General features: G+C 36.2%; 1 protein-coding gene across 1 annotated transcript in view; it reads left to right on the top strand.

Annotated features, from left to right (window-relative positions):
- BRIP1 (BRCA1 interacting protein C-terminal helicase 1) overlaps nucleotides 1-24,587 on the top strand; it is a 176,347-nt gene that overhangs the window by 93,303 nt on the left and 58,457 nt on the right. Inside the window, 2 exon segments of the mRNA XM_039247334.1 lie at nucleotides 19,788-19,947; nucleotides 20,924-21,045. Coding sequence (XP_039103265.1) covers nucleotides 19,788-19,947; nucleotides 20,924-21,045 — 282 coding nt within the window.

The raw sequence follows: 24,587 nt of genomic DNA, 5'->3' as shown, positions 1-24,587 counted from the left end.
CAGCCCCCCTCAGTGCCCACAGCCCACGGGTCAGGAGGCTGGGCAATGGTTCGGGGCTGCACTTCCTCTGGCACGGCTCCAGCCAGATTGTCTTTTTAAACAGCAGTACCATTTCCTATTCACACTATGTCCTTGTTATCATTTGGATTTTGTCCATAAATAGGTGTGTAGTAGTATCTTGTTTGATTTGCAGTTCTCTGGTGTCATAAGATGTGAAGCATCTTTTCATATGCTTATTGGCCATCTGTATATTTTCTTCATTGAAATGACTGTTCCAGCCTTTGGCCCATTTTTTAACTGGGTTGTTTTCTTATTGTTGAGTTTCAGGAGTTCTTTGTATATTTTGGATAATAGTCCTTTATCAGATGTGTCTTTTGCAAATATACTATAGAAATACTACTGTCAGTATGTTAGTTTGATCCCCATCTCTAAACTAAATTATTGTTAAGTGATCTTTCTTCCTCCGTTCTTTTCTCCATCAGTTTTTTTCTCCACACTGATCATGTTACTATCTTGTTTAACCCTCAGTACACCATGAAAAGTAGACGTAACTTTTTTTTGGGGGGGGGAGGGGGTTTACAAAGTGTGGGAGCAAAGAGAGCTTTATTATAGCTATATGTAATACAATTCAATGTATGTAGTTATGTCCAGTATAGTTAATATTCAGTATGAACAAGATCAACTCCATATATTTATCTGTTTTTTCCTTCTGCAGATTGTACACAGGGGAAGGAGGCTTCTTGGTTTTATAGGCCACATTTTTCTGGATGTGCTCTCTTTTGATGTTATATATTTTTTAAGTCATTGTAGGAATAATTTATAGAAGAATAAAGGAATTGTTAAATTATTGGGAACTTTAACAAGAGTTTAGATATAAAATTTCTGTTTTAAGTAAATTTTGGTGTACAAATATAATAAATAAATAATCAGAGTAATGCCACATTGCTTTTTAGCCACAATGAGATGGGAAGGAATGGTCAGTGTTGTCACAAAATATTGTATGATGAAGTCCTTCCTGCTGAATAATCAACTTGATGAAATCACCGTGGCTCCTTCATTTTCAGTGAGCTCTCCATCAAGCATGGTGCTCAAACTCACAACCCCAAGATCAAGAGTCGCATGCTCTACTTACTGAGCCAGCCAGGGGCCCCACCATGGTTCCTTCTTGTCTTTATATATTGATCACACATCAGTTCTTGATTTTGAGAACTTTTACCTAGGATATTGTTTTCTGAAGACTCAGAGAGATTTATTTTACTTAACACCACCCAATTTCATCATTGTCACTAGAGTTGGAGTGTTGCTGTCTCTTCGTCTTCTTACTCATCTAGTAATTATTAAACATCTTCCTTTGTTAATTAACTTCTTTTTGCCATTATTGGCAGAAAATGAAAAATTTTTAGTTCTCCACACTATTCATTGAAAGCTAAAAATGGATTACAAATATTACAAATTGAGGTGCCCTGAATTCTCGTTTATATTTTCTGAAAAGGTGATGCAATACTTTGAACAACACAATAAGAAAAAAGAATAGTAGTTTATTTTATTATTGTACTGTCCTACATGATGTCATCATTATTCAAATTTTCTTATTATTTTAGTTTTCTTTAGCATTACTAGGAAAAATTCATGAGTAGTGTTGGAATAGTGTAGAAGATAATGAAATGGCTGAATGTTTCAAGATGTGGAAAAAATAATATCAGTGAGATCCCATAATATATCTTAGAATTATAAAAGAATCCAGTTAATCCCCATGGTGATTGCAAGCTCCAGTGGGTTTTATTCTTTTTTTTTTTTTTTTTAAAGTAAACTTTCTCTTGGTAATTTGGAAGTCTTCTAGAAAAAATATTGATCAAATTTTATTTTGAAATTGATTATCTTTACAAATAGATATGTTCAAAAATGAAAAATGGGTCTATTGGACCAATATATACATGTATATATATCTCAAGAGTTAAAAATCTTTAGTGATTCCGTTTTCTGAAAGATTATGCCTAAAAATCCCTTGCATTACCTAGAAGTCTTGGTTTTCAGCCTACTCCTCCACTTCTCTATTCTATATATACCTTTTTATAGTTACATTGTATTATTATGAGTACCTTACGCCGCCATGCATTTTCATACTTGCATATATGTGGTTTGCAAAATCCTGAAATAGCCCATTAAGATTCCAGGCTCCTAGTGTACACACTCCTCTTGTTTATTCAATGAAATCTAGGTACTACTCTGAAGGGATTTTGCATATGAAATCAGTAGACTTTGGGGCCCCTGGGTGGCTCAATCAGTTAAGCGTCCAACTTTGGCTCAGGTCATGACTTTATGGTTCATGAGTTTGAGTCTTACATCAGGCTCTGTGGTGATAACTCAGAGCCTGGAGCCTGCTTCAGATTCTATGTCTCCCATTCTTTCTCCTCCTCCCCCCCCCACTCATTCTCTCTCTCTCTCTCTTTCTCTCTCTCAAAAATGAATAAACATTAAAAAAAAATGTTTAAGTCAGTAGACATTAAGATAGGGAGATTATCTAGATGGTCCTAATCTAATCATGCAAAGCCCTTTAGAAGCAGAATTTTCTACTGCTGGTGCAGAAAAGGAAGTCAGAGATACATGATCTAGCCTGGAAGAAAGCAAACATCTTTGTTGTAAACTGACTAGTGGGAGGGGTGGAGTATGTGGTAAGGTACTGCAGGTGGCCTCTAGCTGCTGAGAGACATAACAGCCCATAGATAGCAAAAAAAAAAAAAAAAAAAAAGGGAGTAATAGTCTTAAAGCCAGTAGGAAATGAATTCTGGCAGCAACCAGTGACCTTGGAAGAAAACCCAGTTTCAGATGAGAACTACAGTCCTGACAGCCACCTTAATTTGAGTTTATGTGACCCTAAGCAAGAATCTAGTTGTGTTATGACTGGGCTTCTGATCTACAGATAATAAATAATGGTGTTTTTATGCCATAACATGAATGAAACTGGAAGACATTATGCTGAGTAAAACAAGGCAGTCACAAGAAGACAAATACTGTATGGTTCCCTTTATATGAGGTACCAAGAGTAGGCAAATTCATAGAGACAAGTAGAAGAGTAGTTGCCAGGGACTGGGGAAAGGGGAGAAAGTTGTTGTTTAAGGGGTATAATTTCAGTTTTGCAAGGTAAGTAGCACTTTGGAGATTCATTGTACAATAATGTGAATAACACCACTGAACTGTACACTTATAAATGGTTAAAATGGCAAATTTTATGGATATTTTACCACAATTTAAAAAATTGTGGACGCCTGGGGGGACCTCAGTTGGTTAAGCCTCTGACTTTGGCTCAGGCCATGATCTCAACAGTTTCTGAGTTCGAGCCCCGCATCAGGCTCTGTGCTGATGGTGTGGAGCCTGCTTGGGATTCTCTCCCTCTCTTTCTGCCCCTACCCCCAAGTGCATGTTCACTCTCTCCCTCTCTCTCTCTCAAAATAAATAAATAAACTTAAAATCAGTAAAATGTGGGTATCGTTTTAAGTCACTAAGTTTGTGAGTAATTTGTTATGCATCAGTCATGTTCATAGTTTTGTGTCTGTTTGAAATCCACTCTCTGACTTTATTATTATCCAGAAATGTTATGCTCTATATCTAGCTCAAAGATTATTAATCCTAAACTATATTAATCCATCCTTAACCCTCAGGCAGAGTTTGTCACTCTTTGGCCTAGCCTCATACATCTAATCTATAATAGCACTTACTACATTACATTTTAAACATTGATGTGGGGGTACCTGGTGCTTCTCCACTAGATTGTGAAGTAGTATTTTTTTTTTCCAGAACATTTGATCTTCAGGATGTACAGCAATAGGTTTACAATAAATTCAGGTTGACAGTACCTGAAAGTAGTAACTTTTAGGAAACTTTGTAGTGATTGCTTCTTACTCATTTTCTTCTCTCAGCCTGCATTCTACCGAGATTCTAGTAGTACAGGTGTAGACACTGCATTGTAGTTTAATTATTAGCCTTTTAACAGAGGATAGAACGCAAGTCACATTTTTTTTTTTTTTGCCTGCAATTAATTTTGTCAGGTAAGAAATGAAACATATAGATGAATAGATATATTCATTCCTACTTCAGCCAAATTTACTAACCCAATACTTCTTGACTCTGAAGTAGCAAAACTGGTCATATTTATACATTTTAACTGTATGGTTATTTCAGACACTGATTAACTAACTATGCTGGCCAGTCAGCAGAAGTTCAGAATTCATGTTTTAGAGGACTAATAATTTGTTCCATGCATAAATAACCATTGTTTTCATTTCAAGAAATTTCAACCAAGTAGATTGTTGTGAGGATATGTAGGAGTTATTTCTACAATTTCATTTTATTGGAAATCTTTTACGTTGTAAATATTGTATACTTTTATCAGAATGTATCAATAAATGACTACTTCAGTATCAGGAGTGCAGCTCTAACATTTTCAGAGTCCTTAAACAAATTTATGAGAGGGAATGCTCCTTGTCAGAGAGGACTGTAGGACCTTTCATTTCCATTTAGATAGCCAGCAGCTACAACAGATCTTACTTTCACTCGGGATGGTATTTCTCCATATTCTTCCTTATGCTTTATGACTGCTTCTATATTTGCTGAAAATTTGAACCTGAAATATAACCCAGTCTCTTGAGGTGAAGATGCTAAGTCAGATATCACCAAATAGCTAGAGTTCAATAGGAATTTTTATTTTTGGTTTTCTCACATTTTGAATACAGCAAATATTAAGGATATGCCCATTTTTACTATAAAAGTTGTAGAAAACACTATTACCTTATTTTCCTTTTTTATTTCTATTTAAAAGGAACTAGGGGTGCCTGGATGGTTTAGTTGGTTAAGCATCCAGATTCTGGATTTCCTCTCAGGTCATGATCTCACAGTTTGAGATCAAGCCCCACATTGGCCACTACACTGACAGCACGGAGCCTACTTGGGATTCTTTCTATCCCTCTCTCTCTGCTGCCCCTCCCCTGCTCACTCGCACATGGTTCTTTTTTTTTCTCTCTCTCTCTCTCAAAAAAACTTAAAAAATTTTAAAGGAATGGTACTTTATTTCTAACATGTGCCATCTATAGATAGGCACATATAGACTGAGTAAAAGAAAGTAAATGTTTCTTTAATATTAGTACCTCATGAAATGAATAGTGAAGAATCCCTCTCAAATGGAAAATATGACAGGCTTTACCAATGAAATAAATTATGTGAAAAAGATGACAAAAGATGGTAGTCTGTTTAGGCAGGCCTATTAAAAGCATTAAGACTTGAGTACTGGCTATTAAAGTGAGTAAATGGCAATATTATAAAGTTAAACACATGCCAAAAAACATTTTCCAGAGGACTGGGATTGTAACAATACCATTAATGAGGGCAAAGAGGTCTTAATGCAATTTGCACTTTCTAAAGTTTCAAAAAGAGGCTTTGAGTTAGAGCATTATTAATGTATGGACATCTGGAACTGTGTAAAAGCTATAGACATTGAGCAAATGCAGAATTTCCCCACTAGGTTGCATTCTAACTTATTGCCTCCCTAGTGAGATACGATTTAAGAAGCTTGAAAAAGTAAAATAACAATATCCATCTAAAGCATAAACATTTCAAAGTGTCTTTTAATTTGTGAAATCTGACTTAAAAAAAAAAAGCGAGGTTACTAAGTCCAAGTGATGTGAACTTCAGTTAATAGGTTAAATCATCTGTATATTATTATATATGAGCTAGTCTGTCTGTATGTCAATAGTATTTACTCTTTATAAGCTAAGTAAACTATTTTCTAACAGAGATGGCTCTGTGTCAGTGTTCTTTCCTCAAGTTATTTGATTTTTATTTTTTTTTTTAAAATGTTTTATTTATTTCTGAGAGAGAGAGAGTGAGTGAGTAGGGGAGGGTCAGAGAGAGAGGGAGATACAGTATCTGAAGCAGGCTCCAGGCTCTGAGCTAGCTGTCAGCACAGAGCCCGACACGGGGCTCGAACCCACAAACCGTGAGATCATGACCTGAGCCGAAGTCGGACGCTTAACCAACTGAGCCACCCAGGCGCCCCAGTTATTTGATTTTTAGATGCCTAGTTGGGATACTTAGGCTCTGAGCTAGCTGTCAGCACAGAGCCCGACACGGGGCTCGAACCCACAAACCGTGAGATCATGACCTGAGCCGAAGTCGGACGCTTAACCAACTGAGCCACCCAGGCGCCCCAGTTATTTGATTTTTAGATGCCTAGTTGGGATACTTAAGAGAATTTAAAACTCAACTGAGCAATGTATGTCTTTAGTTATCTGTATGATTTTTCTGGCAAGGGGTAGGGAGTAATCAAGACGTGTAAATGTATAATTTGAGTGTCACCTGCAGTGAGAATGGAAAAGCTGTATATCTAAATATTCTGTTACCTAAAACTGAAAATTTGCTATAGACCATTTTCATCAAAATAATCAGTATGTTTTTGCTATAGAGCTACTTCATGTGCACGTAGCCACTGTATAATCTTTAACAGAAGGCTTTTAAGATACTTTTTTTTAAAACCTCCACTGAAGAGATTAAAATAAACACATTATGTTCTGTGAAAATGTTGTCTCACAATTATCAAATTCCCTCTTTTTCATGTTCCTTGTGCTATTCCTTACCTAAACTAAAATCTGTATTTACCCAGAGGACATGTCATTTCTTCCTTAACCCTTTCAGTTTGTGACTATGTTTCCTCTGTAGTAACTCAGGTTTGATATCCTACTTACTTTTCATTGCTTTTTCTAAACCTGTACCTCTCCATTTTTTCTGAAGGAGGGAAGGGAAGGAAAGGAGGAGGGAGAGAGAAAGAGAGGGATGTGGGGGAGAGAGAGATAAAGAGAAAGAGAAAAACTCATCAACAAAAGTTCTAGTCTCTGAGCTCATGTCTTTTAATTGACATATATCACCCTTTTCCCCTTCTTCTTTATCAACATCTGACAAATCACTTGAATATTCTTCCTTTATTAAGAGCGTTGGCACTGGATTGCACAGGGTTTTTTCCCCCTTCTTATATCCCTCTTTGACCTTCTATTATTTTGGACCTTTCTTTTTTCATTCATTTATTAAATTCAGTCAGCAAATACTTACTGAGTACTTTCTGTTTGTCAGATACTGTTCTAGGTACTGGACTATCAACTGAGCAAAACAAACAAAAATCATTGTCCTTATAGAGGTTATATTCCAGGGGTGAAAGACAGAAAATAAACCGTACACATAGGAAAGATAAACTAATATATTGGATGGTGTCATGGACTGGATGTTTGTGTCCTCCCTTCAACCCCCAAATTCATATATTGAATGAAGCCCTAACTCCTGTATTTGGAGATGGGGTCTCTAAGGAAGTAATTAAGGTTAAATGAGGTCATAAGGGTGGAGCTCTGATCCAGTAGTATTAGTGTCCTTATAAGAATAGATACCAGAAATCTTGCTCTCTTCTCTGCAATGTGCGCAGAGAAAAAGTGATGTGATGACTCAGTGAGATGTCTGTCTGCAAGCCTAGAAGAGAGCCTCACCAGAAACTATGTCAGCCAGCACCTTGAAATTGAACTCCCAGTATCCAGAACTCTGAGAATCAAGTTTCTGTTTAAGCCACCCTGTCTGTGGTATTTTTTTCCAGCTTTATTGAGATGTTGTTGATACAACCTGTGTAAATTGTTGACATCCCATCAATGTGATGATTTGATTCCACCTGTCTATTGCAAAATGATTATGTGGTATTTTCTTATAGTAGCCTGAGTGGACTAGTACAGGTAATGATAAATGCTATGTAGAAAAAAGAATCCGAAAAGGGGAACATGAGTCTCCTGGGGGAGTAGAGAAAGGTGGTTGAGAATTTTAAGTGGATGATTCTAGAAGGCCTGTCAGAGGTGACATAGAGTAAAGGCCTAAAAGGAGGAGAGAAAGCAAGCCATTGTGATCAGGGAAAAATGTTTAGATAGAAGGAACTTTGAAGTAGAAAGTGGTTTGATCAACCAGATGGCTAAAGTAGAGTTGGAGTGAGGTGAGATGAGTAGCAGGACGAGAAGTAGTTATAGTAAAATCATGCCTCAGTAAGGATCTAGGTTTTATTCTAAATGCAATAGGAAGCCATTGGAGACTTTAGACTTAATTTTAAATGGATAACACTGGCTGCTATACAGAAAATGGACTGTAGGGAGCTTAGGAAGAAGCAGGGTGACTGTGTAGGAGTCTACTGTAATACCTTATATGATAGACGGTGGCTTGGAACGCTGTGGTAGCAGTGTTTGGAGTCTAGATATGATTTGAAGGTAGTGCTGGTAGGATTTGCTGATGAATTGGATGTGCAGTGTGATTGGGAGGGAGGTTTTCTTGCTGGGCTTTTTTCTTTATTTGTACTTTACTGCTAGTCAGTCACATCTGTGTTCATTCTTTTAGTTACATCTGTTGTCTTGGTTTCCTGATTTCACATCCAATTCTCACCTCTCCTCTACCACATTCGAAGGAGAAAACTCACTTCTTGTATGCCTCCTCTCAGTAATTTGCTATAATATACTTTCACTTCTGACACCAGGTGTGTGGCTGTCCTATATAGTTTAACTTAATTCTGACACTATCTAGAGGCAACTTAACTTAATTCTGACACTTGCTGCCTAGAGACAGAGCATCAGATTCCCTAGGTTAAGGGTTCAATTCCACAAGATTGTCCCCACTCCGACACCAATCTCTTAGGTCCAGATTGTTAACTTGTGTTTCTGACTGACTGGCTATAAACTGGAGGTACCCACCACTCCCTCCTCAGGTTCGATTAATTTGTTGGAGTGGTTTATAGAACTCAGAGAAACATTGGCTTATGGTTACCAGTTTATTATAAAGAATATAAAGGATACAGATGAAGAGGCATATGAGGTGAGGTCTAGAAAGGTCCTGAATACAGGAGCTTCTGTTCACATGGATCTGGAGTATACTACCCTGCAGCATGTGGATGCATTCACCAACCTAGAAGCTCTCTGAACTCCATCCTTTTGGGTTTAATGCAGGCTTTATTACATAGGCATGGTCGATTAAATCATTGGCTGCTATCAACTGATTCATCCTCTAGCCCCTCTCCCCTCCCTAGAAGTTGGAGGTAGAGGCCAAAAGTGCCAACCCTCTGATCAAATGGTTGGTCCTCCTCACCCTCCCCTCCCGCCCCTGGCAACCAGCTGCCATCCTTAGGTTACCTGGGGGCTGTCCAGAAGTCATCTAATTAACGTATACTCAGGTGTGGTTGAAGAGGCTTGCTATGAATACATAATTTCACCTTTTGGCTCTGGAGCTATTTCAGGAACTGGAACAAAAGATACCCCTACAGTTCTTACTGCTTAGGAAGTTCTAAGGGTTTTAGGAGCTGTGTGTCAGGAACAGAGGTACAAACCAAAATATATATTCCTAATTATAAATCACAGCATCATGCACACCCATATATTGAATTGACAGATAAACATATCAATATGAGTATCTCAAAGGCAACAAAGTTGTGATCTTTCCTCCCAATCTTGGTCCTTCTCCAATATTGCTTTTATGAGTGAATGCTACTGCAATCTGTACTTAGACTGATCCTAAATCAGGGTCATCTATGAACCTTTTCCCCCTTTTCCTGTCATATCCAATCTTATATTTCATTTAAAATTTTAAATATATTTATAATTTGTTCACTTTTCTTTCTTTACAGTATAATTTTCAAAAAGGTGAAATCTCAACTCACGTTATAAACAGTTTATTCAGAGTTTATTTAATTGATTAATGTAAAGAGTTTCTTTAGTTTATTGATTGACGAGGGAATGAGTATGATGTTACGCTGATGAGAGTATTTAAGAAACTATAAACTTACAGTCCACTCAGAAATACAACAGTGAGTTCAATAAATTACACTTCCCTATATAATCCTTGGATGGGCCTTTGCCTTCATATGAAGTGTATAAAACAAGCATGCACATTTTAAATAATAAAATTGACATTGGCATATCCACCACCAACTTAAGAAATAGAATGTTACTCTTGACCTTAGAGGAACACACGTACCCCTTCACAAACATATCCTTCCATCTCAAGGAATAATAGTTTTACATTTTTAAAAATAGCATATATATATGTGTGTCTATGTACGTGCCTAAATAATATATTGGTTTTGAACTTCATATGAATGAAATCATTCATATGTTACCTATGTGTAATTTGTGTTGTCTTTTAAAGTTTATTTTGAGAGAGAAAGCACACACATGAGTGGGTAAGGGACAGAGAGGGAGACTACCAAGCAGGCTGTCAACACAGAGCCCAGCACTGGGCTCGATCTCCTAAACAGCGAGATCACAACCTGAGCCAAAACCAAGAGTCAGATGCTTAACCCACTGAGCCACCCAAGCATCCCTCTATAAGTTTTATAGATTTGTGTTTATCTTTGTTGATACACGTTACTGATTTATCCATTTACAGTCCTATGTAGTATTTGTTTTTGTGTATGTGTTTTTTTTTTTTTTCAGTTTTTAAAATGGTGAAAAGTATATAACATAAAATTTGCTGTTTAACCATTTTTTTTAAAAAAGTTTACTTATTTTGAGAGAGAGCACGCACACACATGCATAAGTGGGGTAGGAGCAGAGAGAGGGGGGGAGAGAGAATCCCAACCAGGGCTCAAACTCAGGAGCCATGATACCGTGACCTGAGCTGAAATCAAGAGTCAGATGCTTAACCGACTGAGCCACCCAGGTGCCCTTGCTGTTTAACCGTTTTTAAAGTATACAATTCTGTGTCATTAAGTACATTTATAATATATTATAAATTGTTAACAAAATTAAGTCTTCCAGTCCATGAACATGGTATGTTTTTTCATTTATTTATTTATGTTTCTGTAATTTCTTTCATTAGTGTTTTATAGTTTTCAGTATATAAGTCTTTCACCCTTTGATTATGTTTATTCTTTTTTTTAAGTGTATTTTTGAGAGAGACAGAGACAGCATGAGTGGGAAAAGGGCAGAGAGAGAGAGAGAGAAAGCAGGGGAGGGGTAGAGAGAAAGGGAAACACAGAATCTGAAGCAGGCTTCAGGCTCTGTCAGCACAGAGCCCATTGCGGGGCTCGAACCCACAAACCATGAGATTATGACCTGAGCCGGGTCAGATGCTTAACTGACTGACCCACCCAGGTGGCCCACTGTCTAGCATCTTTATTTCAACTTGAAGGCCTCTCTTTAACATGTCTTATAAGGCAAGTCTAGGGACCATGAAACAGACTCCCTCAGTTTTTGTTATTCTGGGGAAGTCTTTATCTCACCTTCATGTTTTACTGGGTATTTTGTCCTTTGTTGGTAGTTTTTTTTTTTTTCTTTCAGCATTTCATGTATATAATTCTACTGAGAAATCCACTCATAGTTTTACAGGAGTTTTTGTTTTGCTTTTGCTGTTTTCCAAATTCTCTGTCTCTGACTTTCTTTTTTATTTATTTATTTTTTTAATGTTTTATTTATTTCTTGGAGAGAGAGAGAGACAGCGTGAGCAGGGGGAGGGTCAGAGAGAGAGGGAATCACAGACTAAAACAGGCTCCAGGCTCTGAGCTGGCAGTCAGCACAGAGCCCGACGCGGGGCTCGAACCCACGAACCGCGAGATCATGACCTAAGTCGGACACTTAACCGACTAAGCCACCCAGGCGCCCCAGTCTGACTTTCTTTTTTAAATTTCATTTTAGTGTTTATTTATTTTAGAGAGAGAATTTGTTTGCTTAATGGTGTCCTATAAATACCCTCGGCTTTATTCACTCTTTTTCATTCCTTTTTACTTCTCCAGCTGCATAATTTTAAATGACGTGTCTTCAGGTTCACTGATTCTTTATTTTGATTGATCAAGTCTGCTATTGAATCTCTTTAGTGAATTTTTCAGTTACTGTATTCTTCAGCTCCAAAATTTCTGTTTGGTTCTTAAAATTCTCATTTTGTTTATATATCATTTTCCTGAGCTTATTTAGCATCTTTAAAATGGTTATTTTGAATTCTTTGCCAGGTAATTTATAATTTCCATTTCTTTATGGTTGATTCCTGGGATTTATTTTGTTCTTTTATATATACCCATTTGAAAAAAAGAAATCTTTTATGGGCTGGCTTTGTAGCTATAGACTCTGGGGACTTCCCAAACCTTTCCTATGTATAGATCCCTAATTAGAGGGATTTTTCCCATTTTTCCCCGAGAACTCATAATTTCTTCTTCCCTCCGGTTTTTGTCTGTGATACTAGAGGTTCTGTGAAGTGCTGTAAGCCACCCAGGTCTCTTGTTTTCAGCAGCCCCAGGCCTTTAGAGTATGTCAGGTCCCATCAGCTCTCTGAGTCAGGCAAGTCAGAAACCAGCCCCTGAGACAGCATGCCTTCCTGCCCCAAATTGGAAGGTATACATAGTCCACTCTTCTCCCCATCCAGAGTAGAGACCACCAAGCTGTATTGGTCTGTGTGCTATACTGCTAGTCTTCTGGAGTGGCATCAAGCTTCCTAGCTCTCTTTTGTTCTCTGTGGTCCCCTGTCATCTAGAGTATGCTGGGTCTTGTAAGTGCTCTGAGACATGTGACACAGAAACCACTAGTCCATCAGGTAGCTTCCTGAAAAAATGGAACATTGAACCATTTCCTTCCCCTGGAGAAACTGGGAGAAGGAGGTTTTCTCCCCTTAATTAAGACTTGAGCCAGTAGGGAGAGACTATGGTGAGTGAGTACATGCTAGCCTAAACTTTAGCCTTTGTGCTCAGTGGCCCCCAACCCAGCACCGTTTCCTGTCAGTGCTTAGATTTAGGCAAGACAGAAACCAGTCCCCTGGGTAGCCCCCAAATAGTCTGTATGTTGGATGTATATTTCAGTTTTTCTTTCCCTCATTAGGGAAAAGCCAGGTGTTGGAAGTTTTCCCTGACTCACACCATGCTGAGCTGGGGTGAGGGGCTAAGGCAAGTCATGACCACAAAGTTTTCTACCCTCATGTTTGCAGGTGGTTTCACAGTCATCAAGGAGCAAGAGTCTCTTAACTGTTTTACAGATTTCTAACAAAAGTAACTGGTCAGGTATTGTTGTTGAATCGATGTTTCCATGAGGACAGGGAGAGTTTGTTAATACATACTTTACTGATAATTTTCAACGTGGAGGTGTGAGTGGATGACATGATAAAATTTGTGTTTTGAAAATATTCTCTGGCTGACGTTTCTTATCTATCACAACCTAAGAGTGATAGATAAGAGATAGGAAATCCAGTTAGGAGATTATTGGAGTAGTTTTTCCAGAGATTTGAATAGCTTGGACTGGGGTGATGGTTTTAGATATAGAGAGAGAAGAAGACAACTTCAGAGGGTTTGTAATATATTGTATACAGGCAATGACAAAGAGAGGGGAGGAGGAAAAGAAAAGGAAGGAGAGGAGAGGACGATAGGGAAGGATGGAATCACTGAGTGGTGTTCTAACAAAGGCAACTCAGTGAATGGTGATAACCTTTATTGAAATAACCAGTATTAGAATGTTATAAATTTGGTCTTGTATGAGACACTTCAGGTGCTGTTGAGGTCTAACTGGTGAATTTGACTAGGGTGTTGGACATATGAATATAGCATATAAAGGAGCAACCTCTAGATACAAATTTTGTAGTTTCAAGCCATATTGATTCTGCATCTTTAGGAATATGATATTCTGTCACTGAAATGTAACTGCCATGAAGGTAGGTACCTTTTCTATGAGGTTGCCTCTTTATACTTAGAATTTTTTTTGTGTTTCTGCCACATTGTGGAAGCTAAATATGTTTATTGCTTACTTCCTTATTTTTATCCTCCATCCCCACTCCCTGGTATTACTAACAACATGTAAAAGATAAATATCTTACTTGATTTTCACAGATGTTATATATTTCATATTTACATGAATACATGTAATATAGATGAGTTACAAAGTATATTAATAAAATGAAAATATCAAAACTTGACTTAAGAACTAAATATTACATTGGAAGCTATGTGGATGCCCCTTCTCAATCCCATCCCATTGCGTACCCCCATAGAGTTAATAATTGTCCTGAAGTTTGTGACTATCATTCATTTTTTAAAAATGGTTTTACCACATTCATAAATATTCCACATTTCATATGTATTCCTAAACAATGTTACTTAATTTTGCTTTTTATTGAGCTTTAAAAAATGGATTGGTATTGTATATAATTTTCTGCCATTTGCCTTTTTTCACTAATCCACGGTAGAAGTTATTTTTATTGCTTATTATAATCCATTGGATGAATATGAAATAATTTATATATTACCTTTAATCAGTATTTTTGGTTATTTCTAGTCTTTTTGTTTTTATGTTTTGCTTTTTAAATAATGCTGCTATTGACATTTTTGTAGAAATTGAGAAGCTGATTTTAAAATTTATATGGAAAAGACTTGGGATAGCTAAAATGTTTTAATATTTTTTTCCATTTTGCTTCCCTCTTGAACCTAGAAATTGTATGGAAATTTTTTTCTTATTTTATGTCAATAAATTTTATTTTGTTTTGGTATAGAAGACCTTTCTGTTAGTATTCATTTCCAGTGAATCTGTATGATTCCAGATTTTAAAAATTTGTTGCTGTGTTCTTTGTAACTTTACATGTATTGTTCCATGTTTGAAAAGAATCATTACTTTCCATTTAGTTCTTTACATATATTAGAGCAAGGTTGATGATTCCTAAAAATTTCAATCTTCTGTATCCCTACTAATTTTGTCTAACTCATCTATAGATAGCTTTATAAGGGAGGTATGTTGAAATCCTCTGTAGTATTTAGGCAGTTGATCAGTCTATCCTTGTATTTCTTATTAGCTCTTCTTTTCTGTATTTTGAAACTATGTTTTAAGTGCATAAAGATTCATGACTGCCGCACCTGGGTGGCTCAGTTGGTTAGGCATCTGACACACAGTTTCAGCTCAGATCATGATCTCATGGTTTTGTGGATTAGAGCCCTGAGTCAGGCTCTGTGTTGGTAGCGCAGAGCCTACTTGGGATTCTCTCTGTTTCCTTCTCTTTCTGCCCCTCCCCTGCTCACGCTCTCTCTGTCTCTCTCAAAATAAATATGTAAACTTAAAAAAAAAGAATCATGACTGTTACATCTTTTAGTGGATGCACTTTTTAAGTATGTGGAATGTGTATCTATTTATTAGAAAACATTTTGCATTGAAGTCCGTTTTTATGATGGTAATTTACCTGATTTCTTTTGAGATTTACATTGCATTTCTTCTTCCTGATCTTCATTTTCAAGATTTCTATGTGGTTTAGGGGCGCCTGGGTGGCTCAGTCGGTTGAGGAGCCAACTTCGGCTCAGGTCATGATCTCACATCTCGTGGGTTTGAGCCCTGCATCAGGCTCTGTGCTTATAACTCAGAGCCTGGAGCCTGCTTTGGATTCTTTGTCTTCCTCTCTCTGTCCCTCCCCCATTCACACTGTGTCTCTCTCTCAAAAATAAATAAACATTAAAAAAAAAAAAAAGATTTCTATGTGGTTTAATTTTAAATGCTTCTATTGATAAACAACGTATGGATGATTTTTTTCTTTTTCTCTTCCCACTTCCCTCTTTCCCTCTCTGTCTCTCTTTTTTCCAAACCATCTGAGTATCTCAGTTTTAATAAATAAGTTAAATTCATTTATGTTTGCTTGGATTCTGGGCACATTTGGACTTATTTTCTACACCTTATTTTGTGCCTTCTTTTACCTATTTTCCCCTTTTGTTTGCCTTAATCAATTGACACAGGCTTTTGTCCTTTTTCACCATAGTGGTGTGAAAGTTCTGTGTCCATTTATCAATTTTTCAGTATAACATCTTTATTGTGATATAATTTCCAGACAGCTCACTCCATTTAAAGTGTAAATTCAGTGGTTTTCATCTGATTCACAAAGTTCTGCAAGTAATCCACCACTGTATTTGAACATTTTTGTTACTCCATGCCCATTAGTAATCACTCTCCATTTCTCCCCAAACATTTTCCTTTTGGCAGCCCTAGGCAATTTCTAATTCTAATTCTAGTTATAAAATTTGCATTTCCAGTAAAGCTTTTCAACTCTAATGCAAACCTAGAAAAAAATAGCCTTTCTTATGTGTCCCACCTTTTCCATTTTTGTTTTCTCCTATTCTCTGAAATTATAATCTTATATGTAAATATTATATACTGACAATTCAGTTTTTAAAATTTATTAGAATTAAAGGGCTTTAGAACAAAAAAATTCCTTCAGATATATCAACAAACTTTAACAGACATATTTTGCAAATAATTTTTTTAAAGACTGATTAACGTAGACTGTTTTGTATTTGCCACAGAAGTTTCCTGAAATGATTGATAGTGCATATTATACTTTTTAATTATAATATTCATGATTTATTTACAAATCTGTGTCCATCTTCATTGTCCATTAATTTTTGAAATTTTTAGAATCCAAAAAATCAGTAGGGTTTTTTCTTCATTCATTATAACAAATTTTGAAATTTTGCTTATATTGTATCTGCTTTGAAATTTTTTAAACTTTTGTTAGATGTTTTCTAAATTGTATGTGACTCTTTGATGTTCTAAGCTCTTTTCTATATAATGGGAATTTCTTTGGAGGTAAATGTACATTGAACTAATTTCTTTGTTATTTTTCAAATTGCCTTCTTAAATAGATTTTATGGAATATATTTTGGAATTACCAATTTGGTGATCTGCCTCAAGTAAAGTAAGAGGTATTCCTCAGATCTTGAATGTTAAAAACATAATGTATTGGCAGTTATTATCTCAAGATCAAGGAATCAGAGATGAAATGCTAGCTGTGTTTTCAGATGACAGAAAACAGTATATTGTTGGATTAAATTCCATTAAGTATCAATAATTACGCAAATTCACAACGCATTTTATCCAGTTTTACATTCTTGAGATATTTATGTCCTCTTTTAAACTGGTTATTCAATAGAAAATGTAAAGAAATTAATATATTATTCTGAACATTATCAACTTTATAATACTCTTCTCAGTTGAGGACTTAGTTTGACTCTCCCATAGACACTGTAGCTCTGAATACTATCACAAGGTTTAATAGTTCCTAACACTGATGAGAGACTGATTCAGAAACAGTGTATATACAAAAAGCAGATTTTAATAGCCAATCCTTGAGGCACTCATAAAAGACTTTTAGATTAATGATAGCCCTGCTTTTTTTTTTTTTTTAACCTAAATCACATGGTGTTAGTAGAGAACTTTTTTTTATTAATCAGGGTACCCTGATCATTATATAATACACAATGAGGTATTTTACCAATTAGTGATTTTCTTAGTTCCAGTTGTTACAACAAAATACTGCAGACTTGGTAGTTTATAAACAACAAAAATTTATTTCTCACATCTCTGGAGGCTAGAAGTCCAAAATCAGGTTAGAGGACAGCCCTCTTCCTGGTTGGTAGCCAGGGCCTTCTGGATGTGTCTCAAATGATGGAAAGAGCAGTGAGTTCTGTGGGATCCCTTTTTTAAGAACACTCATGTCATTCATGAAAGCTCTACCCTCATGACTTAATCACCCCACAAAGTGCCCACTTCACAATACCATCATATTTGAAGATAAAGAGTTCAACATATGAATTTTGTGGGGACTGAAACATTTACACTATAGCAGTGATAACAGTTTTGTCTTATGATCTTATTAAGTTTACTTCTGAAAACAGGTAAGGGTGACGTTCTGAGGAAATAAGTCATCTTACAAAAATTAGTTTCTGTTCTCTAGAGAATTTGGGGTAATGTCCTATTGCCTATAATAACTGGTCCACATCGCATAGAACTTTTTGCATAGAACAAGTGGGTAAAACAGGTCAATTTAATTGATAATAAACCTAATATTGGCTTTTGGCTTTTTGTTTCAGCTCTTATGGTTATTGTTAACTTCTACTTTCTTTGTATTTATTGTTTGTTTTTCTTTTTCTATTTTTCTATTTCTTTTTTTAATGTTTATTTTTGAGAGAGAGAGAATGCAAGCTGTGAGGGGCATAAAGAGAGGGGGACAGAGGATCCAAAGAGAGCTCTGCACTGACAGCAGAGAGCCCAAGTAGGGATTGAACTCACAAACTTCAAGATTAAGAGTTGAGCCAGAGTCAGAGGCTCAACTGACTGAACCACCCAAGGGGCCCCAATTTTCTAGTTTCTTTAAAAGGGTGCTTCATTGAGTTTCAGGTTGTTAAAATAAGTACATCTTAAGCTACAAGTATATTTCTCAGTATTATCTTTATTGAAACCCATCTTTTGAATTGTGGGTCCTTTTTTTTTTTTTTTAAATGTTTATTTATTATTTTTGAGAGACAGAGGCAGAGAGCAAGTCGGGGAGGGGCAGAGAGAGAGGGAGACAGAATTTGAAACAGGCTTCAGGCTCCGAGCCTGCAGCACAGAGCCTGATGTGGGGCTCGAACCCACAGACTGTGAGATTGTGACCTGAGCTTAACCGACTGAGCCACTCAGGCGCCCCTTGTGGGTCCTTTTCTTATTCATACCTAAAGATATCATTAATTTTATTGTGTTTTTCTTTTTTAACCATGTTTTTTTCTAGTTTTATTGAGATATAATTGACATATAACCCATGTGTTAAGAATATAGTCCTTAGTGTTGAGTTTGTTGGGTTTTTTTTACCCTACTAATTTTGTATTGTCTATTAGTCTAAAGTTATATTGTTGTTAGAATATGGGGTTAATGTTTTTTAAAATCTTTATTTATTTATTTTGAGAGACAGTGTGCATGCTTGTGCATGAGCACATGAATGGGGAAGGGCAGAGAGAGAGAGAATCCTAAGCAGGCCCCACGCTATCAGTGCAGAGCCCGAGTTGGGGCTTCATCTCACAAACTCTGAGATCACAACCTGAGCTGAAATTAAGAGTCAGATACTAAACAAACTGAGCCACCCAGGCGCCCCAGAATATGTGGTTAATCTGATAAAGGCTCTCTGAAATTTGTTGAAAGTTCTTTTGTAGTCTTGCACATAATTATTTTTTTTAATAAATGTTCTTTTGTGCTTGCATATTTTCTACTTGTTAGCTACCTGAGTCTCTATTTATATTTTTACTTAATTCAGTTTATTAATGATGAATACAGTTTTAAACAGCTTAGCTGCCTATGGACTAGGTAAAATGATCTTTAAGAATCTTTAGTTGAGGAAATTAAGGAATTTCACTTTAGGCTTAAAGAGGTAAGTTAAGGGGCGCCTTGGTGGCTCAGTCAGTTAAGCATCTGACTTCTGCTCAGGTGATCATCTCACAGTTCGTGAGCTCAAGTCCCACATCAGGCTTTGTACTGACAGCTCAGAGCCTGGAGCCTGCTTTAGATTCTGTCTCCCTTTCTCTGCCCTTCCCCAACTTGTGCTCGCTCTCTTGCTCTCTCTCAAAAATGAACATTCAAAAATAATTTTAAAGAGATAACTTAAAATTTATCAACTTTGCCAGAAGTCATTTTCCTATTTTTGAAACCCCAAGATAGCAATCATAGAAGTAGCAGCAGCAGCAGAAATAATGTTAGTAGTAATAGAAATGGTAACAGCAGCAGTAGCAGTTAACTATTACGGAGTTCGTACAGTGTTCAAGGCATCATTCAAACCTTTCTAAATCAGTTCATGAATTTAACCCAATAACAACTTTATGGCATATTATTGTTTTTCTCATTTTATAGATGAGAAAAGTAAAACACAGGTTAGTAATTCACTTCCCACAGTCACATTGTAGTCACATTTTCTTTCAATAGACCAAGGTAAGTTTGTTTAGATGGACACACAAAAAGTTTATTTTTTTTCTTTTTCCTTTCCAGTTATTAGAAAAGTTCAAAGAACGTTGGCTCTCCACTGGTTTATGGCATAGTCTAGAGTTGGTGAAGACAGTCATTGTAGAACCACCAGCAGTAGAAAAAATTGATTTTGATGAATTACTACAGATATACTATGATGCAATCAAGTACAAAGGAGAGAAAGGTATTTGGAAATTATTTGATGGTCAATGAAAAAATATTTTTTATCATAAAGTAAGAAGTTGATGCTGTCAGAATTTTATTTATGTTACCTTTTAAATGAATTGCACTTAAGAGAAAAGTTATAATCTGGGTGAAAAGAAAATAAATTGAAGAAATTCTTTTATTTGGAGATGTTCTCCTATGAATATTTTAATTGGAGATGCCAGTTGAACTTTAAGAAACAGCATATATTCGGGTTAGGAAGACATTTAGTATAGTCTTCCCCACACTACCTAAAATGTTTTGTGAAAGAGGATGGATGGAGTATGCATAAATATCTACCTTAGTAGCAAAATGAGCCCTACATTTTGATACAAATAATATACTTTATGCTTACATTCTATCACATAAGGCAAATTTGAGTTTTCAAAGCACAGCTGAAGTCTCAATTTCAGGTTTAGAGAATATCCATAGAAAGTTTGACAGTAAGGGCTAGTAGTAATAATTTATGAACCCACTATCTTAAAGATACTGTAACGTAATTGTCAATATTGTCAGTATGATGAGATTATACAAGGAGTGTTCTGTGTATGTTTTAAATGCTTTCCAATATAATATTGATTCAATATAATATATAGTACAAACTAGAGTTGTTTAAATCATTCCGAGGACTTTACAGTCTGGTGGTAAAAGTAATGATTGCAGTTTTACTCTTTTAAAGATAAAACAGTTGGTGCATAAAATTTCTCAGTACATCCGCAAGTTAATTCTACTCTGATGTGGTTTTTCTGTGCAAATTATCTGGGAGATACACAGTTTGTAAATTTGTTTGGTACCATATTACGTAGAAATGCCCTTTTAAAACTTTATCTCATCATAGTTTTTATTTTGATTTTTTTAATTGCTATGTTTACTTAGATCTTTTCAAATGACAAGAATAAGCAGTTTTGAGGAATTTTAGGTGTACTTTTCAAATATTTATTTTTTTATTGCTTAAGATGGAGCCCTCTTGATAGCAGTTTGTCGTGGTAAAGTGAGTGAGGGTCTGGATTTCTCAGATGACAATGCCCGTGCTGTGGTAACAATCGGGATTCCTTTTCCGAATGTGAAAGATCTACAGGTAGGCCATCAAAGCCTTAAGTTTAATTTACCACAGAAGTTGTTGACCTTTTTTTGGTAGTTTTCACTTAAATTCCAATTCGTTAACATACAGTGTAATGTTAGTTTTAGATGCAGAAGTTGTTAGTCTTTACATAATGGTAATTATATGTTCTTATATCCTCAGATATTTTAATGCTTTGGTGACTCAGAATGAGTGAGAAAGGTTTGATAGATACGGATGTATTTTATTTTTCATTCATATTGTCTTTTGCTCAATAAGAGTGATTTTCGAAGTGTGGTCTTGGATCAGGAGTATCAGTATCACCTGGGAACTTGATAGATATACACAGCTGAATCAGAAACTGTATAGGTGGAGCCTAGCAATTTGTGTTTTACCAAGCTCTTAGCCACAGACTTACAAAGGTTCCTCAGGAAATTCTAAGGGTCTTTCTCTGTCTGTCTCCCTTCTCTCAAAACCATGCCCAGCCCTGCTATTTCAGTGATTTTAGCTGCTCCAAAATCTGATCTCTTGAATCTCGGTTCAGTAGGACCACCATACTCTGCTTGCACGTCAGTGCTCTGTGCTTTTGTTGGGAAATTTTACCCAGGAAGAGGGCTGAGAATCATGGCATTCACCTTATGGTTTCCCTTATCTCAGAGATTATATTCTTAGACTACCTCATATCTACTCCCTGAAAGCAGTTGCTTTATCTGTTTTGTCCAGTTTTACATTTACTTACAGTGGAAGGAGGGATATTCCCAAACCAGTTATTCTGTCATGGCCAGAAATAGGAGTTTTGCTTCATTATCACTGATTGCTAACCATTATATTTGAAAATTTATTTGTAGCAATAATTTGAAGCCTAAGGTGATGTTATTTTCTATCAGGAAGGATTTTCTCTTACTCCTACTAGAATTTGAGGGTTTTAGCCATCTGAGACCCAGACTTCAGGTTTTCTGGCCTTTGAGCTGACTGAGTATAATTTATATCCCTATTTCTAGGGTACAGCCTGCTAGGGTCTCATACCAAAGCAAGAACTCTTTCCCCCGGCAGTTATATTTATTGTTAATACTTCAGTAGACATTGTGAATTATGTAATATTAACGGTAATAAACAGAATTTCTCAGGTTAGCTCCTACTCTTCCCTAACCTCTGGATCTCTCTCTCTCTTTTTTTTAAAACAACTTATAATTTTAAACTTTAAAAAGGTTGCAAGACTATTTCAGAAGATTTCTGTATACCCTTTAACCAGCTTTACTAATTGTTATGGTTTGCCCCATTTGCTTTATTATTGTCTCAACTATTTGAGAGTAAACTGCAGCCATCATGTTCCTTTACCCCTAAACATTTCAGTTATACTTCCTAAGAACAAGGACATTCTCTTAAATAACCATAGTACAATTATCAAGAAAATATTTTAATACAAACAAAATGCTATTTTCCAATCCACAGTCCATATTTAAAATATACCAACTTGTCCCATGGGGCATCTGATGGCTCAGTTGGTTAAGCATCCAACTTCGGCTCAGTTGGATCTCTTGAAAATTTCTAGAGAATTTCAGCCTTCACTGACTTGGTGGCTTTCACTACCTTTCTTCAAGTACCATGACTCTTACTGAGAGTGCTAATGATCATACCCAGAGCTCCTATTCTAAAATGGTTGATGCTGCCTCTGACCACAGTACTGATGAAATAGTTGACATCCACTCAAGCAAACTTTTGTGTTCTCTATCAACAGCTTTCATTGCCACATTCCACTGCAGCTGAATGCTGCTGATGGTACGCTTTTGGCAGTATTACTGTCTCTCTTTGATGTCTTATCATTTTACCTTGGCCCTGTATGGCGTTACACTAATGCCGCTTTGTTAAAGTGGAGAGAGTCCCTTTCCCCTCTTTGTATCACACATTATCCCAATGTCGTAAATATATTTTTTCCCTAAAACTAGCTCTTTAAATTTTTGCTTTTATCTCCTCTCTTTCTTGGACCTATGTATGAGTACTTGAGGACCACAAAAGAAGATAACTTTTTGGCTGATACAAAGTTGTACAAAATATTATGCTCACAAAAATAGCAAGTCCTGAGAGGATTAATTCACATCAAACTCATAATAGTGATTATATCTGAGAAGAGAAAGGAATGATATTGCAGGTAGCTATCAAAAGGGACTTTAGGAAATATTTGTTTGTTTTACTAGAAAACAAGTTTTAAGAAAATAAAGTAAGAATAAAGATGTTTATTATGTCATTCTTTGGAAAAAATTACATTTAAAGAAAATGTTACTTGTGAAAAAAATTACATTTACCTTCTATTTTCTGTACTCTCCCAACAACTATGATTATGGGCATTGTTATTGCACCAGTATTGAGTTCTTAATGCTCTCTTTCCTCAGCATTATTTTTTCTCAGGCAACGTCTCACTCTGTCATACAAAAAAGATAGCTGGTAACCTGCTCTGACATTCCTTAGTAATGGTCTTGCTTGTTACAGTTCTGCTTATCTGAATTACAATGACTGTAGTTATAGAATAGCAAAACAACAAGATTCGATGAGATCTGGGTGCAGAGGAGGAGGGTAATTGTAAAGAAATTTCCCCTGAAAGGGGCAGGTAGAGTAGACCTAAGAGTAGTCCAAACTGCAGGTACAAGGGACAAAGAGGAGAATTCTTTGCTGGCAATACTAGATGTAAGGGAAGTGTATTTCTTACTGCCTTATGTCTAGATCAGTTCTCCCTGCAAAGCAAACAATTCTGAAACTTAATGGCTTAAAACAACAATCATCTGTTATGAGTCACACATCAATTGATAGGGTGGGGGGGGAGTAGCTGGGTGGTAGATGATCTGAGTGAGCTTGGCTGGGCAGCTCTGCTGATTTCAGCTGGGCTCAGTCACCCTGCTATGGTTTCACCAATGTAGGTTTGGCCCATCTGGTTCAGCTCTGCTCTGCATGTATCTCATCCTTTGTATACCAGCAGACTAGCCAGAACATTTTACCATATTTTACATCTGATCCAAGATAGAAAAGGGCAGGTTTGCTTGTGCAAACACTTTTCAAATACCTATTTATATCACATCTGCTAACCTATTGCCCAAAGTATGTCATGTGCCTAACTAAGCCCAAAGTCAGGAGCAATGGGAGGGGTATGGTTATTTTCTACCACACATGGCAAAGGGCTTAGAATCAAGACTCCAAAAGAGTTTTGGCTTTTTTTTTTTTTTAAATAACTAAAGATTATTTGTAAGGCATCCACTCTAAAGACTGATGTTTATAAGCTTTAAGAGTATAGGTATGCAGTGTTTATAATAATAAATAAATAGATAAATAAATAAATAAATAATAAAAGGAAGGCCTTTTATCATTTGGAAAGGACCAGAATACAGTTATCAATACCTAAAATATCTGAATACTTGAAATAAATTAGAACACCATTATGGGTGATTTCTTTTTTTTTTTTTTTTGTTCTTGATTTTATTTTTATTTTTATTTTCTTTTACAAATAGTTTATTGTCAAATTAGTTTCCACATAACACCCAGTGCTCATCCCCACAAGTGCCCTCCTCCAT

This window comes from Hyaena hyaena, unplaced genomic scaffold (assembly GCF_003009895.1).
Source record: "Hyaena hyaena isolate Hyena2069 unplaced genomic scaffold, ASM300989v1 scaffold_298, whole genome shotgun sequence".
NCBI classification, from domain to species: domain Eukaryota; kingdom Metazoa; phylum Chordata; class Mammalia; order Carnivora; family Hyaenidae; genus Hyaena; species Hyaena hyaena.
This window is presented reverse-complemented; position numbering and strand designations above follow the sequence as displayed.